Here is a 19,521-nt window from a genome sequence, read left to right on the forward strand (position 1 = left end):
TAGCCACCAGTCTAATAATGTGTCTTTGAGATGATCACTTAACTCCCTATCCTTCCAGCGGTTATAATCAAATGATGAAAAGGTTTCCAACTTCTGAAGTTTTCAAACCCTTCATGACTAATATTTATATCAACTTCCGAGTTGCTTGAATATTAGCTACACGTATATTCAAAATGAAGCACATTCCTTAACCAGCTTGGTGATCTTTGCGCTGATCAGCTCTTTCAGATTACCTGCGCCTTTATATCTTTCCTTCTGTGAATTGCCGACAATTAAGAGTTGACTTCAGAAGTGTTTACATACTGGCTTCCCCGCCTCCTCCTACTCCAGTAGGATGAAATGATCTGATGTTTGTCTTCTAATGGCAACATGGGAGGCCCTATGCACTCTCATCTCTCAGGCTGTCTGGAGACACAAGGTACAACGTTGCCGAAAGAGCCCTGCACACAGCAAGCCCACTCCCGTCTCAGTCAGCTCCGCTCCTCTGCTTCTTGGAACTGAAGTATTCAGTTTACCTTCTGCTCTATTCCATTTTGTACTTACTCCTATGCTACAGTTTTGCTCGGGCATTCTCCCTTCCCCACCCTCCCTGCCGCCTTTCTTATAGACAGGCATGTTTTTAAGCCAATATGTGAAAACGTGGCCATGCTGAAGTTAAATAAAATAAATGAAATGCCATTATGTCTGTTTGCTCTGAAATTGTGAACTGTAAGATGCTTTCATCTATAAACTTTTCCAATACAGTCCAAATAAAAATCCAATTGGCTGAAATTGAATTTACACCTAATTTTCTTTTGCGCATCACTTAAAGAACACCTTATGTAATTTCATCTACCTGTGACATCTTTTAACTAAGGGACAACTCTTCTTTTATGCTTCCCATTACTTCCTGAGCTGCTCGGCCCAGCGGTCTCTCAGGACATGGCATTAATTGGTTCACTCCTAAAATCAGCCATTAGAAACCCAAATCACAGACATGTGACTTCTTAGAAACAATTATTGTAAGATAAAACTTAATTATCTTACCTCTCATATCAAAATAAGAGAAAAAAATACAAATCAGTCCAAAAATACTTTCAGATTGATTTTTCTATCTTATAATGCAAATACCAAAGAAATATTCCTGGTTGCCTGGTTTATTTACGTATGTCTTGCCTCAGGTATCTTCATGTCATTTTTTAGCCTTCAGCACTTTTGACTGCATTAAGAACTCTAAACATAGGCACTGGCAGTAGAAGTGCTGATACTGCTGAACTGTCCCCCCCCCCCCCCAGAATATACTGCTGCATATGTCTACACAAATGCTTGGATCCCATGGGGCCAGTGCTGTGGTGTAGAAGGTTAAGCCCCCGCCTGCAGTGTTGGCATCCTATATGGGTGCCTGTTTGAGTCCCGGCTGCTCCACTTCCCATCCAGCTCCCTGCTAATGCACCTGGGAAGCAGCAGCAGATGGCTCAAGTGCTTGGGCCCCTGCACCTGTGTGGGAGACCCAGAAGCAGCTCCTGGCTTCAATTGCAGCCATTTGGGGAGTGAACCAGTGGATGAAGAGTGCTTTCTCTTTCTCTGTATTTCTGCCTTTGAAATAAATAAGTCTTTAAAAAACAAGTTGCTTGGATCCCACTGTTAGAATAAGCGAAGAAATGCTCACTGTTTGGTTTTCAACTTCCAACAGGAGAGTTAGAGATAGGTGTTGTTTGCTCCTCCTCTCTCACCCTTCCTGTGTCTTCCTACACACACACACAGAGCCCCTTGCACTCATCTTGGTAGGTAACTTATCAAGGCCAGTTAGACAGTTGTCGGGCACACGATGCAGTGTGGTCACTTAAGTGGCCTGGGAGGGTCTTCTGCTGTCACGGGCACCACTGTGTGATGTTTTCAAATCCACAGGGGAAGGCAGACTGGCAGTGTCACGCTGACATAACAGAGGGCTTGTGTACCATGAAATAGGAGCTTGAATTTGTTTAGGCAGGGGAGGAATAGGTTTTCCACAGCAGCCTGTTGAATTAAGAATACACAGGATCACACGGTGAGCATGTTGTATTCACCTCTGGTGATGGGATGAATGTATGGAATCATTTTTCGGTACAGACACGATTGAATACATGTTATCATGATGTGAATTCATGAAAGAATCGAGTATGGGGTATGGGGTGTTAAATCCTAAACAATTCAGTAAAGAGGGAAATCAGAAGAAATCCAAGGATGCAGCTGAGGCAGTTATTTGCCATTTCTGTTCAGCATCTACATGCAACAGAAATCCCTTACTTCTATGTAGAAACACCAAGACCCCGAGGATTCTAACATGCGACCATCCTCCTTCCTGCAGTGGATTTCAGAGCAAGAATTATCAAGAGGGCTGCCCCTTGGGCCTGGCATGTGGCTCAGTACTCCTTGGTGGGCTGCGTCGTCGTCCCTTCGGGCTCAGGGTCAAGTCTCTGGCATCTGCAGGTGCCAGGGTCTCCGGTATTTCATGCCATCAAGGGAGGCAGAGGGCCGGGGGATTTCCTCAAAGCCCAGCTGACAGGGACTCCTGGGGAAAGAAGACCAGTGTGGCTGACAAATTTGTCTGCAGTCTAAACAGCCCAGAAAGATCTGGCGCCGTGGACACCTCGTTAGTGGAGGTCAGCGGTGGGTCAGGTGGTGACTGTCCAGTGCCTTGTTCGCCAGCAGCCGCGGGAATTGCCATGGTATAAATTGGCTTTCAGGGACAAATTGATCAACCAGAAGAGGTTTAAAGAGTTTCAGCGTTCAGGGTACTGACAAGGGTTCGGACTTGCTGGAGTAAATGATGAAGCGCACCGACTCTTTCCTTTCCGTTGTGTGTCTCGCTCCCCTAGCTCCAGCATCGACCATTTTCTCGTACTCTTGGGCTGCTTAGCCTAAGACAGAGCTGCTGCTCTTGGCCGTCTGGGAGTTGTAAATCCACAACAGCAATGCAAGTTGTTCTTTGTCCTAATAAGTCTCTGTGCCTTTGTTGTCATCTTCTCTTGGCCCCTATCACTTTTGCACCAGTTACACCTGCATCCACCTGCTCAACACATACAGCACCGGGGTGTGGTTCCTGCTGGGCCATCAGTGCACCCTGGGCCCACAGCCTGGCTCCCAGGCTGTCTCACCTTGTTCCCCTCCCCTCCACCCGAGATGCCACACATCTCCCTGCACACAGAACAGGATCTTGAAACTAATGACAAAGGCTTGGAGAGTAACAAAGAGAACCGCTCAGCCCATCCTCCCTCCCTGGAAGAGGGGTGCTTGGTCACAGCATCGTTAGTATTTTTGCCAGGCAAGAGAACATTGATTTTCCATCAGAGAATCATTTTGCATGAGCACAGCGTCGCTCGCGTGTTGAGCCATTCTCGTCCACACGTGGGGGCAGTCCCTCACCCCCAGCCTGACAGCACAGAATTCCAAGTCAGGATTTTTTAATTTCCTGCTCCAGGCTTGAGGCTTAGCTCCATTTTGCAGGCAGCTGGGGAATCTCTGGTTTGTTTAAGTCTGTCTTGGGTAATGCTGCATTGCTGTAGCTTTGCACTTGGAGATCGGTGTAAAGGAATCTGCCGGCATCAAGCGTGTACTTACTGTGTTGCGTTCAGAACGCCCTGCGTAGGCTCCGTGCTGCAAAGCTACCGCAGGGCGGGATTTCAACTTTCTTGTGAAACCCAGCCAATGAGGTGTCCAACTAGACCTCGAAGCCAGTTAGTATTTTTCGCAGAGCTGCCCAGTAACACCTGCAGGTGACTTGCCTTGCTCTGATGTGATCTGCACATGTTCAGCTCTGCATGAAGACGTTTTGCACTTGACAGGGGGTCATCTTTGGCCTTGTTCTCTCCCTACTCCCCTCGGGCCTACACATATAGCCAGGCTGATCCACTTTCAGAGAGAGAAGGATGATGCCTGGAGTTTCTCTTCACGATGCTGATCTTGGGAAACCGTATCCACCCATCCAAAATGCTTTGGGAGGATATGGGGATGAGAAATCTTTATTAACAAGGCATTTTCTGATAATAATGCATGTCTGACCTAGACTTTTTTTTTGGAAAAAACTATAAAGACCTGAATTCCCTTAACTTCCAGGATTAAAGACTCGCTCTTATGTCCCAGCTCTGCAGCTCGTGAGCCTGGTGGTTTTGGACAGGTCCAAGCCTCTGAGCCGCTCATATTGATGCTTACTCCAGGACAAAGCTTTGCAGACAATTCACACTGGCCGAAGTTAAGCGCCAGATCCGCCGTTCGCACAGGGCTCCCGTGAGAGTTTCGCAGCCTCCTATCTTTCTTCACCTGAAAACTGGGACTAGTAATACACACCCCGGAGGGTTATATGGGGGGATATAAGATGTGATTGCTCAGGGCCCATCCATGGAAGGTTCTCCAAAAACGTTCATGTCTACAGCCTATCTCATAGGCTCCCTTTTATGAAGATCTTATTTCAGGTACTGCCCAAATATTATGACAATCATGGATTTTTAACAACAGACAAGCTACCAATAATCCCAACATCTTTACCTCAACCCGTTGCTTTTGTTTGTTTTTCCTAGAATCCCTTCCAGTTTATCTTTGCCTAGATCCTTAGGGATTTGTCTTATAGGAAATACCCATGGACAAATAGACCTCTGGGTTGAAGAGTGGACTGTGGTTTATTTTTCAGTAACATTGTAATGAGATCAGGACATCTCGATTCAAATAAGCAACTGATGATCAATACTTGTGGCTAAGTAAGAATAGCAACTGAAAATGTCATCCAAGAGCATTTAGAAGGGGAGAAATAGCAGTTCAGCCAGGTTTAAAACAAAGGTATGAAAATGTTAATGATGATCCATTTTGGAGTACCTGGTATTTATGCTCCTCTTGATAATCTCTAATGCTATAGCAACCCAGTTACCTGGTCACCCTTATCCCCATTTCACAGAGGCTGTTCAAGTGCTTCAGTACCCTTCATAGAATCACACAGGAAGGGTTGGGGCTGGAGCTGCTTCCGGGTCCTGTCATCCACCTGTCTGCTTTCTCCTTCTCCCCTCCCTCCCAGAGAGCATCCCCAGACCTAGACAAAACTGGCCTTTGAGTTTTTTGGCATAAGTTCTTGCAAACTTTGCTCCTGGCTTAGAGTGAACGCTGGGTAATTTATTAAGTCTGTTTGGGTAGTCGTTCATCCCAACGTGATCACAATCCAAGGACCTTCTTCCCTTGCAGAACATTTGTCACTTGTCATGTTGCATTTAGGACGCCAAGGGAGGTATGCAGCAAGATGAACAGAAGGCATTTTTGTGACAAATGGACCCCAGAAGCCGGAGCTGGAACCGTGAAAGACCCTGTAGATCTTCAAACCTCCTAGAGGCTTGCCATGATGGACTTCTAGAGCCAGGCCACTTTATAAGCACTTGATCAAGCAGAGGGAATAAAACACCAAGTTAAGAGGTCGAGCGTCAGGTCGAGGAGCCGACCTGTCACCTCCACCAGGAGGTGGACTCTCAGTTCACGGTTTGGAGTCAGACTAATGAGGCTGTTACGTCTGTCTCATCCCTTTACTGCGTGGCTCTGCACAGGTTCCGGAACCTCGATGAACCTTATCCACAGAATGGGAATATGACCCATAAGCCATTTCACAGGATGGTGGTGGGAATGCAATAAAGCCCCATGTGTAAAACCATCACACACAGTCCCTGCAGTGGGACTGCCATCCCTCAAATGTGAGCATAACAGATTTCCTTCCCGTAACCAGCGAGTCTCTACTTTGGCTGCTTCTTAGAATCACCTGCGTAGCGTCTACAAATCCGTCCTGTTCGGGCAGCCTGCAGGCTGAGCAGCTTCCTGGAGCAGAGCCAGGCAGCAGGATTTTGTAAAGCTTTTGCCTCTGGTGTTTCCATGTCCAGCCAAGGCCGGGCATCCCTGGACTAGACCCGAGCTGTGTGAAGCCTCTGCCCGGAGCCCAGCCTGTCGGCTATGCAGGAAGGAACACAGCTCAGCAAAGCAGCAGGGGATGGGTCCCGGGGACGGCGTGGGAGACACCAGGAGCTGCCAGCAAGGCCATCACAGGGCCCCAGGCTGATCTCCCCGGGCCCTTCCCGCCCCCACAGTATTGCTGTGCAAGGCTAACCCGCTTAGAATGGAATTACAGGGAGGGCTGGGCGACAATTAGAGGTAAAGCTGGCCCTTGAGGAGCCATACAAGGAAAGGGAGGGCCGGCCAGGAGGAGACAGCGAGAGCAAGCCAGACGGCGGAGCCGCAGGTCTGATGGCAGAGGCACTCCCTGCCTCCCTGCCACCTGCCCCAAGGGATCGTCTCTTTCTGCCCCCAGGAACCGAAACCTGAAAAACCATTTCTCCCATTGCAGTTTGCCCAGATCGCGGCCGGCATGGATGCTCTGGGCCCAGCAGCACCAGAGAGCTAGTCCGAAATACAGCCTCAGACCCCACCAGCGACTCGTGGGTCAGACTCAGTAGGGGCGGGGCCTGGAAACGTGCACACTAACAAGATTCCCAGCAAGCAGCGCGCGTGTGAAACTTGGAGACGCAATACCACGGTGAAAATTGTACCGGTTCGAGGGAAAAACGGCGCTTCTGAGTTTGAACCCTGGCTCTTCAACTTCCTGGGTGCCTTTGACAGCTTACTTGCTATTTCTTCAGCTGTAAGTTAGGCACCAAAAGCTTTACCTCGATAATGAATCTCCACAGAAATTGCCAATGGAATAGAGGGGTCTACTTATGTGGACATAAAAAAAAATCATTTATTGGCAGTGACCTGTAACGGAAAGTTAGCATTTTCTTCCACGATTGAATGGAAGCTCTCACGAGCAGCTCATGGCGGCCTCCCCAGCAGAAATCATGGATATTTTCACATTGCAGTGGTCGCATTATTGAGATACCATTTGGATTCCTCTCCTTCAAAATCTCATTTTTAAACTTGATCTTGCTATGTAATCCATTAGTAAGGAGGTACACACATTGCTGCATCACAAGTCATTTTTAATTTCATGGAAACTGTATTTTAAACTAATTGCCTGCAAATTTGGGGGTGGTTGCGTGGGTATGCAGTTGAAAACGTCTTGGAAAAAGGGCTCCTGGCATAAACACTTTGGCCTGCCCTGTTAGTGTGTGATGATCACAGGATAGAGCAAACATGTCCAGCAGCGGAGACTCAAGTAACAGTGCTGCCATTGTCCCCATCACTGCTTTAACTTGCTTTGTCCCCAAACCTAGACCAAAGGGGCCCCTAGGCCTCCCTGGAGGTTGTGGGGTGTCACAGGCACACTGCCCAGCCCCCCTGCAGGCATTGTGCTGGCTGCTCCTGGTTTACTGAACGACCTCTGTTGCTTCCAGACTGCATTCTTAGGGCTGGGGGAGCTGGGAGGAGCAGGTTCAAAAGCATACACTGGGGAGCGGGAACACTGGCCTTCAACCTCTACCTGCCACGGATGCTCCTGAGCGGAGCTTAAAAAATCCAGACAGGGGCTGGCGCTGTGGCATAGAAGGCTAAGCCTCCGCCTGTGGTGCCGGCATCTCATACAGGCGCTGGTTCGAGTCCCGCCTGCTCCTCTTCTGATCCAGCTCTCTGCTATGGCCTGGGAAAGTGGCAGAAGATGGCCCAAGTCCTTGGGCCCCTGCATCTACATGGGAGACCTGGAAGAGGCTCCTGTCGCCTGGCTTCAGATTGGCCTGTCTCCTGCCAAACAGCCACTTGGGGAGTAAACCAGTGGATGGAGGACCTTTCTCTCCGTCTCTAACTCTGCCTCTCAAATAAAAATCTTAAATTCAGGCATAGGGGGACAGATGAAGGATTGCTGCTTAATCTTCACGTGAGAAGGCAACAGAGAGGCTATGGGCTGAGTCAATAAGCACCTGCCAACCTCCTAGTCCCTGTATGCTCAGCCAGAGTTTAGTAAACACACACTACCAGTCTGGCTCTGCCAGGATCCCCAGTGGCACAAGGCAAGACCCTGTGCATCCTGGCAGCCCAGAGGGAAACCCCTCACGCAGTGTGACAAGCAATGAGGACTGAAATGAGTGCCCCTCCCCCGGCCACAAGCATGTGAGTGCAACAGGAAGTCTGTGCCCAGATCTGTGGTCATGCATTATTCTGGATGTTTCTGGGAGGGTGTTCTTTGGATGAAATAACCTTTAAATCAGGGGACTTTAAAGCAGATTATCCTTTACAATGTGAGTAGAGGCTAATCCAATTAGTTGAAGGTCTTAATAGAACAAAGACTGACCTACTGTAAACAGGGAGGGATTCTGCAGCAGAGGGGCTTCAGTGTGCAGGGCCCACCCTATACCCTTTGGATTTGTTGGATTCCATAATCTCATGGGCAGCTTCATAAAGGAAATCCCTCTCCACACACATACATACACACACACCCCTACACATTGATTCTGTTTCCCTGGAGAAACTCAGTAATACGAAGCATACGTCCCAAAGTTCATGGAAAAAGTTCAAGGATAAGTTGATTTTGGCACCAAAGGGGGAAAAAAAAAAGTCTTAAAATTCATGCACACAAGTACAGAGTCCAGTAGGCTATCTCCTCCTGGGCCCACGCTCCTGAGTGCTTTACTTGGTGTACATGCCCCATATTGCAGGCTCTGGGCCCCACAGGGGATACTGGCTTTATTATAGAACCCTTGAGGCAGTTTAGGTATCCGGGCTAATGTGACCTGTGCTGGTTCACTGGGGACAAACCATGTGAAGAGCAGTCAGAAGCTTGGGGTTAGGAGAGAAAGGAAGTAACATTTACTGTGCCTCAGGCACTGAGCATTTGACACTTACTTTACCCTGGAGTGCTCAGGTTACAAAGGAACTAGAATGACGCTCACTCACCTTACAAACAAGGACACAGATCCAGAGAAGCTAGGTGATCAGCAGAGCTCGCCCAGCTAACGGGAAGGGACAGAGTTGCTATCCACCTCCGACATCCAGACACACGCAAGGTCAGGCTCTTTCAAACACAAAGGGCCACCTCCCTAGCAGGTGCCAGGACTAGGGAGGAGGAGTCCCCAGCAGAACTTGAGAGCCATTGCTCCCTAGCCCGGGAGGGTCTCCCACCACCAACAGGCCCCAGGGCACCCCAGCCCCTGCCAGCCCTTCGAATACAAGAGCCCTTCAGTCTCTGTACAACCCCTGAAACACTGCGCTTCGATTCCTGGCCCCAGAGCCTGGCTCCACTAGGTTCTCTTCAGCTCAGACACGCAGCTCCCCAAGTGCTACTTGACCCTCGTGTGTAGTTCCCTCCAGTGGGTCCTCGCCCTTCCGCTCAGCTCGCACGAGTGTCCCCTGGGGCGGAGTGGCAAGCTCTCGGCAGCCCCAGGACATTGCACCGAGCGCTCCTTTCCTGTGCTGGGTGCTCTCTCGCCCTATCACACAAGGAAATTAAATTGGTCTGGCACCACTTGCTCTCCAGAAAGCCACTTTTGGCTGCTAAATGCACCAAGGAGGGTGGATTTATTTGGGTGTTTTCCTCTAAAAATGAATGAACAGATCTTTTCAGGGCTGCCTACTATGAACTGGAAGGCTGAGCTGGCGTGCCAGGCACACCTGTCGAGAGGATGAAAGCCAAATGGGGCAGATGGGATTCAAGTGGGGCCAGCACAGAACCTCTTAATTTAGCCCCAGAGTCCTCTCCCACCCATACTGGGCCCCTCTGGAGATGGAAAAAACGTGGAAGGCAAAAATAGAGAAAAACCATCCAAGAGCCGAGTGCAGAAAAACTTGCTTCTAGACGGCAATAGCGAGTGTTTGGGGGAAAAAAATGCTGAAGCCAAATGGAACGTTGGCTTTCTCATGCTGCCTGAAGGGTCTTTGTCCTTTTCATGAACGGACACCTGAGCCTTGAGCCTTCAGAGTGCCCTGCCTCCCTGACCCCCTCCCCAGGCAGAGCCCCCCAGTCCTGCTTTGTGCACACTGGGATGCACACTTGCCACACTTGTGGGCTGCTGTTATTAGCTCTTTTATCTGGACTTGCTCCAAAAGGGAGTTCAGGTGGATTTTAAAAAAATAAAGCTGTAACTGCTTTTCAAGTGAGTGACAAATCAGAGCAAAAGGAAATGAGGGAAAAAAATACAGAATGAGTTTTATGTGTAAAATATAAGAGGGGTCTTCAGAAAGTTCATGGGAAGTATGTATTTTGAATTTTAAAAAAGATCCACGATTTCAAATTTTTCTCCACCCAAATAAACTTATCTTTTAACGTCACTTTCCACGAACTACCTGAGCATGCCCTGTACGTACACTGGGGTCCTCCTGCACACCAGCTTGGCCATGCATGGTTTTGGTTCTACATCTTCCAGCAGCCAGCCTCAGGGCAGTGCCTGATGTCCTTGATCCATGCTCTGCATGGTTGCTCAGGAGAGACAGCAGTTACTGAGGATTCAGTCCCACTTCTCTCATGGGAAGGACCCTGTGGGGGCCATAAACAACATCCTCAACAATAGCCTTAGGGTTGATGTGCTATGGTTCATGAGACTGTGGGGTGGTCTTTTCTGACCACCAACAGCATCACCCAAAGTAGCCTTCAGGCCTAGCCAGGCTACCCAATGACCAGAACAATGGCTTTGGCTGGACACTTTGCTGTTCACCTGGCTGGATGCAGGAAGAAGCTGGACTAAAGCTAAAGGAATTGCACATTGTTGCCTCTGGAGATTTGGATAAGGGTTGTGTGGTAATCACAACTGAACATTTACTCTTGTCATCCCAAGCATCTGCGCTGCCTTTCTTGGTGGAATTCCCTGGGCTAAAGCAGGTCCTGTCTCCCACTGCAGAAGCTCAAAGTGTCGGCTACTTGCTTCACCAGCTAACAGCTGGGCCATGATCTGGGCCACACTCAGACACATGGCCCCAGAGTTATAATTGTGTCAAGGGTGCTGGCCTTTTGGGGACAGCACTGGCAGCCACAGTGACTGGTGGTATCCAATGATGGGAACTAACAGAATCAGTAATATAGGCCCAGCCCTCCCCCTCAACGCAGCCTTGAACCTGGTTTTTTCTATCCTGCCCACTTCTGGTGACTGTGGGCATCTCTCCACATCCCTGTAATGAGTGTGTTTTCTGCTCAGATCAGTCTGAGCTGATCCCAGTGCCTACTTGATGTGTACGGCTTGTCTGTCTCCCGTCCACCTACATGCAGAGCGTCAAACTGATGTGAATACAGGGACACAAGCAGGTCTGCCAGAGTCCCTAAGAAACATGGATAAAGTCTTTGTTGACCCCAAGCATACAGGCCCAGCTAAAGGAGTCCGAGAGCTGGCCCACCCCAAACCCCAAAGCCTAGAACTGCGCTATCCAACATGGCAGTCAGCAGTTGCGTGTGGCTGCTTCAGGGTGAACTAGAAATAGTTTAAGTGAAATACAACTAGAAATGTCCTCAGACACACTAGAGACATACCCAGCGCTCTTCAGCCACAGCCACAGCACAATTCCATGTCATGAATGTCCCCTGGACAACACTGGCGTAGAGGTCTGAAATTCCAGGTGGCACGGCAAGATGGCTGCCCGCCTGGGTCATAGCAGTGGTTTCTGGCGGCTGACGGGGCTGGAGGCACCAGGGCAGTGAGGGAGTAACTTTACCTTCCTCCATCCTGGTGGACCTCAGATCCACAGCAGCTGTCAGGACCAAGACATGTTGGGTGCACCTGTGACAAAGGACAGGGGCATGGGGAACCCTGTTCACTCTAGAATCTTCATCTCCATGCCTTGTATGGCTCACTGTTGGCTGCTTCAGAAGGAAAACCAAAGTAATAGCAGTCTGGAGTAGAGCCCTCCCCATCACTCATGTCATCCTGGGACCTGGAGCAAGCCCTGGAGCTCGAGTGAGTGCCACGCCTGTCCTAGCTTGTAGGGAAGTGTTTGCATCCTGTCCCTCACACTAGGCCAAGCAGGGGCTCTGCCTGCTACACGAGGACCCAGGACAGTGCTCGGTACTCAGCAAACATTCATTGCATTGGCATGGAGCGCTAACCCAGGTCTTCAGGGACCTGGTGTAGACCAGCCAGATAATTCCCACGCCGACTGTCTTCCTTGTGGTCCAAGGGAATGAGAGACACTATAATGATGACAATGAAGATGACGACATGTATATGGAAGACAGGGGAAGAACATGAATTTGTTAGAATTACAATTCTGCAAGAAACAGGTTACGTGAAAATACATAGAATTACGAGGACGTTCTTCTTTCAAAATTCCTTCAATGTCATTCCAGGTATCAGAGTGGCTATGAAGATGATGGACAGGCCTGGGCCTTCTCTGTGAACAGGGAGTGGATCCCTCACAGGGCTGTGGGGACTAAAGGTGGTGTTGCACATGAGACGTTTAGCATTTATTATGTGCCAAGGACCACACTAAGTACGAGGCAGTAGTTACCACTACCTTTGCACTATAAAGCTGTGCAAATGACAAGAGAGCAGGACTCTGTCTCATGCTAGAGCTGTAGTCCCCTCTCCCATGGGTGGGGACTGGGAGGAGCTGACCCTGGGAGTTGGAGTTCTCTAGGCGTGGGGCCAACTCTCCACAGCGGGCTCCAGCAAGAGCACACTGCCGACCTTCCCAGACCTTTCCACACTTCTGGGGTTTCCCTTAGGGGCTTGGGAGGACTTTTTCAATTCTAGGCCTGTCCTCTTTGCCAAGAGCTTGCCCTTTACAGAAAAATCGAGAACAGGGACACTCCCCAGATTTCTCTAGTCCCTTCCCGCCCCTGTTCTGTTCAAGTCCTTCAGCTACAGAGGAGGGCCTTGGTCAGCTCCCCGGGGTGAGGAGAGGAAGAGCTGTCTCACTCAGAGGAGCCGTCTTGTCTGTTCCTCCTCCTTCCTCAGCCCCTCCCCTTGGCCCCTTCTTGCTTTCTCGTTTTCCTCTCTTTTAAAAGATTTTAACTCTCATTTTCAAATAAAGAAATAGAGAGGGAGAGGCAGAGAGAGAGAGAGGGGTCTTCCATCTGCTGGTTCACTCCCCAGTTGGCCGCAACTGCACAGATCCAGAGCCAGGAGCTTCCTCCTGGTCTCCCCGTGCAGGTGCAGGGGCCCAAGGACTTGGGCCATTTTCCACTGCTTTCCCAGGCCACAGCAGAGAGCTGGATCAGAAGCGGAGCAGCCGAGACTCAAGCCGGAGCCCATGTGGGATGCCGGCCCTGCAGGCGGGGCTTTACCCGCCTTGCCACAGCTCTAGCCCCCTTCCTCCATTTCTCACCATGACTTCCGCCTCGTGCTCACCACCCTTCCCATCTTGTCTCATAGCAGAATACAAGTATTTCCCACGGTTACGTCTCCCCCTTTGTCTTTCTCCTTCCTGCGTATCTTTGCAAGCCCCTGCCTCTCTTGATGATTGGTTCCCTCAGATCTGTCCCCTGCTCGTCTCTATGTTCCTGTGTGTCTGTCTGTTCCCTGGTCTGTCACTCTGTCTCCTCCAGCCCCTTCAAGCATCTGAGTCCCTTCCAGTGTGGACTGGAGAGCAGAGAGCAATCAGCAGGTGCCTAACCCCACAGCCCTGCATGTGCTCAGCAGGTGTTTGTTGCAGCTCTGGAGGCTGCTACACTAGAAGTAGATCCTCCCTCTCAGGGCCTGTGATAAAACTAGATTTCCTGGGGCCAGCGCTGTGGTGTGACAGGTAAAGTGTAGTGCCAGCCTGTAGTGCCAGCATCCCATATGGGCTCTGGTTCAAGTCCAGGCTGCTCCTCTTCCGATCCAGCTCTCTGCCATGGCCTGGGAAAGCAGTGGAAGATGGCCCCAGTCCTTGGGCCCCTGCACCTGCATGGGAGACCTGGAAGAAGCTCCTGGCTCTGGATGGTGCAGTTCTAGCTGTTGCGGCCAATTAGGCAATGAACCAGTGGATGGAAGACCTCTCTCTGTGTAACTTTTTTTTTTTAAGATTTATTTATTTGAAAAACTGTCTCTTCTCTCCATCTTTCAACTAAAAAAATAAATCTTTAAGCAGGGTGGGCTGGCGCTGTGGCATAGTGGGGTAAGCCACTGCCTGTGGTGACAGCATCCCATATGGACACTGATTCATGTCCTAGCTGCTCCAGTTCCAATCCAGCTTCCTGCTAATGGCCTGGGAAAAGAAATGGAAGATCATCCAAGTGCTTGAGCCCCTGTACCCACATAGGAGACCCGAATGAAGCTCCTGGCTTCAGCCTGGTCCAGTGCAGGCCGTTGTGGCCCCCTGGGGAATGAATCAGTGGATGGAGGATCTGTCTCTGTCTCCCCCTTTCTCTCTGTAACCGACTTAAAATAAAACAAACGCTTAAATCCAAATCCCGTTTTCTAAAGGGAAAATACTGTAGGTGGGGTTTTGCCTGGCAAAAACTTCTGATGGAGGAAGTCCCACCACGGTGGTTGTGGATCTGACTTCCCAACAGCAAATGTGTTGAAAGAAACCCTTCGTAGCAGTCTCACGGATATAGGCTGCCTGTCCCAGAGACATGCAGTCACTGAGGATACGGTGTTCAGAATGGCCAGCGCCGCGGCTCAATAGATTAATCCTCCGCCTACGGCGCCGGCACACTGGGTTCTAGTCCCAGTCGGGGCACCGGATTCTGTCCCGGTTGCCCCTCTTCCAGGTCAGCTCCCTGCTGTGGCCCGGGAGTGTAGTGGAGGATGGCCCAAGTGCTTGGGCCCTGCACCCCATGGGAGACCAGGAGGAAGCACCTGGCTCCTGCCTTCGGATCAGCACGGTGCGCTGGCCACAGCGGCCATTGGAGGGTGAACCAACGGCAAAGGAAGACCTTTCTCTCTGTCTCTCTCTGTCCACTCTGCCTGTCAAAAAATAAGAAAAATGAAAACATTGATCCTAACCCTTTCCAATCGGCTTTTTGATGTTTTATCCCATGTTTCCTTCTCAGAATAAGCATTTTATCGTAAGTTATGATTAGCCCTGTTTATTTTGAATGGATAACAAGGCTCAGAAAGACACAATTAATGTGCTCATCACAGAATTACCTCCCTTGCTCCAGGACCCAGATTTGTACTCCCTGGCCACCACAAGCCCCCTCGTACCCCGAGGCTCCCCCGTCAGCTCTAGCACTCCTATTCTTACAGGAAATCCCAAACATCTCAGGCCAAAGTTGCCTACAAGCACCTGTGTGGCTTTGATGCATGTCGCATCCCGTACAAACCACAGTGCAAAGCCCCACGCACTTGCCTAAGCTCTGACAGCTAATCACATCCTCCGTCTCCGTCCCCAGCAGTGAATCTCACCGCCTCCCCGCGTGCGCTACAGCAGAAACCCTGGAGCAGAAGCAGTTCTGAGGGTTTGGGGGAATAAATTACTCAACACTTGGGTTTCTACTAAAGCGATGAAACTTAATTCCCGCTATGATACTGGGATAAACAAAATGTAATCTACAGCATTGTCCTTGCTCATCCAAATCTTATCTTCTTTTTCCATGTGAGTAATTGAAAAAAAATGGCAAAGACCTTCTAAAGTATTATCTTATTTGGATCCGATTTTAACCACGGCGCGGAATATCTCCTACGGAAAGCGAGCGCGTGCTGGTTGTTGCCAATGCAGGCGAACTTCAAGGTGAAGCGACTTTCCCGTACAATTGCAAATGCAAATGTTTAGAGCTACTCGACAATTTTCCTTGTGCAGCTGCCCATTTTCTCTCTCGCAAAACTAGTAATGATACAAGCAGTTGATTATGGTTTATAATAGCAATAAACCTCTCAGAATTGGTTGTTTGCAAAATAAATAGCCATTCTGTTAAATGTTAAATAACAAGTCATAAACTGCTGAAAACAACCAATTTCTTGTGGTTTATTCCCTGAATAAATTTCAGCAGGAACGGCAGGTCATTAAGCAGCGACCGCCACAGATCAAAACCATTGAGATTTAAAAAAAAAAAAAAAAGTCAATCAACTAATCCATCAAAAGGAGCTTTCATTTTAGAAACCAAGTCACACCCTGTATTTTAACGTATTCTTTGGGAGCTCCTCCTTTGCAGATCACGGACAGCTGTGTACTTGCCAGAATTCTCTACTTTTTCAGAGATTCAAGAATACCGAGCCTGGGCAGATAAATTGGCCCGGTGTGAGCACACACACGTTCACTCAACTACAGTCTCCAGACTCCACAAAGTGCACAGTGTCTGAATTGAGAGGACGCAGACCTGTCCACGAAGTTAAACACTCGAGTCCAAGCTTAGCGGCAAATGCATTCAAACCGCAGCGCTAATAGAAGCTGGCCTCCAAAGAGGAGCCAACTTCATCAGGATGATTGACAGAAGATTCCTCACCATAGCAACCAGGGTTATCTCTCTGGAATAACAACGTTAACCTCCTTCATAACCAGTTTTTCATCCTTAAGTATAAAAGGCAGCTGTGTGCATCTTGGATGATTCTTTATTTTTATTCCTGAATGAACAGTTAGCACTTATATAAAAATAGGACAAGATGCAGGGAAACCAAATTAATTTTGAATTCCTCCTAAACAACAACAACAAGCATGAACAATGGATCTTGCAGATAGAACAGTTAAAGGACAGGCAGGGTCCCTGTCTCTTCTGAGCACAGGGTGACGGCAGAGAGACTTCTATTCATTTGCTGCCTCTAAAACAGCCAAATGCATTGATTTACTTGGTGCTGTTGTGTGGTGGGGGCTGGGGCAAAGACTTCCTCAGATTGTATTCCTGCCTCATTCTTTGACCTTACAACCCACACACACACACACACACACACACACACACACACGGCTGAAAAGCAATGAACGGTCTGTGAGCAAATGGGCACATATTCCATTACGTTTAAAAAAAAAAAAAAGCTTAATGGACCGAGATCAGCTCCTCTGGCTTACATCTAACGTTTCATGGAAACGGTAGACATCTGAGTCTTGATACGTCACCAAAGCGCTCACATGCCAGGCTAACTCCCTGAACTTGACCTCCAACATCAGTCTCTGCAGATGGAAAGCGTTGCACTCAAGCCACAGGCAGCAGAGACTGGCCAAGAAAGAAACCCCGCGAACCTGGCTGGGCTCTGCCAGCCCAGTCATGTTCCCCACCCCCGTCTCTTATCCAATCTCAAGTCCATGTCTCATCGGAGCCAACTTCATTGCCCCTACTACCCAGAAAGGCTGGGCAGCAGACGATCACGATCTTGAAACCTACTGCCCTAGTTGTAAACTTGGGGGACGTCAGTCCCCTGCTGATGACACAGGCTGGGCAGGGAAGAGGAGAGGAGCTTCCTGGGCCACAGCAAGAGGAATCTGGGGGTGGTGGGAGCTGTCGCCATCCAGCAAACATCCACATCTGTGACACAGAGGAGCAGATGGTGGAGATGACCCTCCGTGTTTCCACGAGAGCCTGCACGGCAAGAGGTGGGCTCACCTGGAGGGCATTTCCAAGCTGCTGGAGTTACCAAAGCTGGTGGCACGTGCAGGCACTTGGCATCGAGCCAACGTGACTGACGTTCTCCCAGCTGAGCAGAAATGGGACCATACAGCACACCATGAAGCAAGCTCTACCAGCTGCCAGGGCTATGACCAAAGGGGGAGAAAAAGGGACACTCCAACAGCCTCTCATCTGGTGCCTGGAGTGGTTTCACCTCACCCCAAGAGGAGACAAAGCCATAGTTCTACCCTAGGAGAACACCTTCAACACTTCCACGGTGGAAGGCAAACACAGGTGCTAGACTTCCCAAGCTTGTAAATGCTCCTCCCACCCCCGCACCGCCATCTCAAACCATCCAAGCTGCAAAAGGCTAAGAACACAATGTTCACACCCCGACATCTCCTGTGAGACCCTTGTTCTTACCAGGATGAGGTTTGACACCCCGGACGCACTGGGAAACCCGGGCGAACAAAATCTTCCCGCCGGAGCTCAAGTTTGGCCCAGGTGGCAGCCACCTGCACTGTTACCTTGACATTGGAAGTGCCCCAGTGTGTGGCACAGACACAGGCTCACGTCGGAGTCTGGGTGAATCCACTGAGAACCAACCAGAAAATGAAACCCCGCCACAGGCTGGTATGGTATTCACAGACGTACAACTCCCTGGCAAAGGGAACAGACCTGAACCAGTCTCAGCAAGGCACCAGCAGACTTGCTAGTTGTATTGCACCTGTGTAAGCTCTGCCCATGTCTCTGTTCTGTTTTGCAATTCACCGCATTCTTAGGCGGCCACGAGGAGGAAATGTAAGTGCTGAAAACTAGCTGGCGATCGGCATATTCTGGAGTTAACAGGCGAATAAAAGTGTTTATAAACATATATTTTAAAGTGGTGAAATAAGCCTTTTATCTTAACCATCACACAGCTTGAACTGAGAAAACTAAGCCTCCTTGCATCCAAGACATTTTCAATTAATTCCCCTTAAGACAGAAAAGCGATTCCTCCAAATAATCAAAAGGAAACCAGCAACAATAGCCACATCCCAGGTCACAAAATCCCCAGGCTATCAGACTGAGGCGACCTACCGCCTACCTTAAAACCCACAGAGGTGGTGACGGTGCCTTCCCGGGCTCAGAGAAGAGAAAGTCAACGTTCCTTCCTTCCATGCAATGCTTCCCCCCCCGCCCCACCTCCTTGCTAAAAACCCCCAGCCTCGTGCAAATATTTCATTATTTACAGGTGTATTGGTTTATTCATGCACCTGGCCCAGCCAGCCTGTGATCTCTCAGCGTTAAGTCTGTGTGTGATGGGTTGGTTGCAGCTGGTGCTAATGAGGCCAGGCTGGGCTCCATCCCCAGGGGGGCCGGTTAACTTCACTCCACCACCAGAGGCTGCCCCAGCTGCTCTGATGGGAACTTGTGCTGTGTCTCTCTGGGTGAACAGAACTGGGTGGGGGAGAACAGAGTAGATGGCGCGACGTGTGGTCTCCATTTGAGGGGAGAAATAGCCAGTCCCCTGAATGCCTTTATTCTGTGCAAAGGATAACGTTGAGTTTTCCCAAGATTACCTATTTGATCTTCTCTAAGAGGTGTGTGTGTGTGTGTGTGTACCCATATGTGTGTATGTACATTTTTCCCTTTCGCAATCAGCAAATACATTCCAAGGCCTGCTCCATTAAAGATGATGACACATTGCTTTCGCCTCAATTCCCTTGCGCATTCATTCTTAATTCACACAATCTCCTGGGGAGGCTCATCTGTAGGCATCGGAAAATAAACTAGCTGGAGCTGCAGATTTGGTGTAATGTTTTATGAAAATATAGAAGAATAGAGTCATTCATTTATTCACTCAACAAATATTTATTGGCTTCCTATTATGATCTAGGTACTTGAGATACTACAGTTAACAAAACAGATTTAAAATTCTGCTCTACAGAACTTAACATTCCAATGGGAGGGGATTGCACATTGGACAATAACTTGCAAGTTAATGAAAGACATGTATGTTACATGATGATAAATGTGAAGGGGAAAATACAGCTGGAAGCAAGGCAGAGGTGGCCCAGAAGGCACTGTAACTATGACAGCGTGGAAAGGATAGGCCTCAATGAGAAGAGACATGACAGCAAGGGCAGAAGGGGGACATTTACTGGGCCTGTGGGTAGCAGAGGGAGGACCTGGCGGGTAATGGGGGAGCAAGGGGAGACGCAGCCAAGAGGAAAGGGGGAAGGAGG

The 19,521-nt window shown here is 49.4% G+C and overlaps 1 protein-coding gene across 2 annotated transcripts in view; it reads right to left on the reverse strand.

The window, feature by feature from the left end:
- The window catches only part of LOC149124575 (uncharacterized), a 32,243-nt gene extending 13,762 nt beyond the window's left edge, over window positions 1–18,481 (reverse strand). For both annotated transcript variants that reach the window (XM_089303661.1, XM_089303660.1), the window contains exons 1-2: window positions 18,381–18,481; window positions 11,366–11,612 (exon numbers count right to left, since the gene is read on the reverse strand). In XM_089303661.1, the coding sequence (XP_089159787.1) occupies window positions 11,366–11,612; window positions 18,381–18,454 (321 nt within the window). In that variant the 5' untranslated portion in view covers window positions 18,455–18,481. The remainder of the gene's footprint in view (window positions 1–11,365; window positions 11,613–18,380) is intronic.
- Window positions 18,482–19,521: the final 1,040 nt, after the last annotated feature.

This window comes from Oryctolagus cuniculus, chromosome 9 (assembly GCF_051225735.1).
Source record: "Oryctolagus cuniculus isolate XC-2025 breed Fujian yellow rabbit chromosome 9, ASM5122573v1, whole genome shotgun sequence".
Taxonomy (NCBI): Eukaryota; Metazoa; Chordata; class Mammalia; order Lagomorpha; family Leporidae; genus Oryctolagus; species Oryctolagus cuniculus.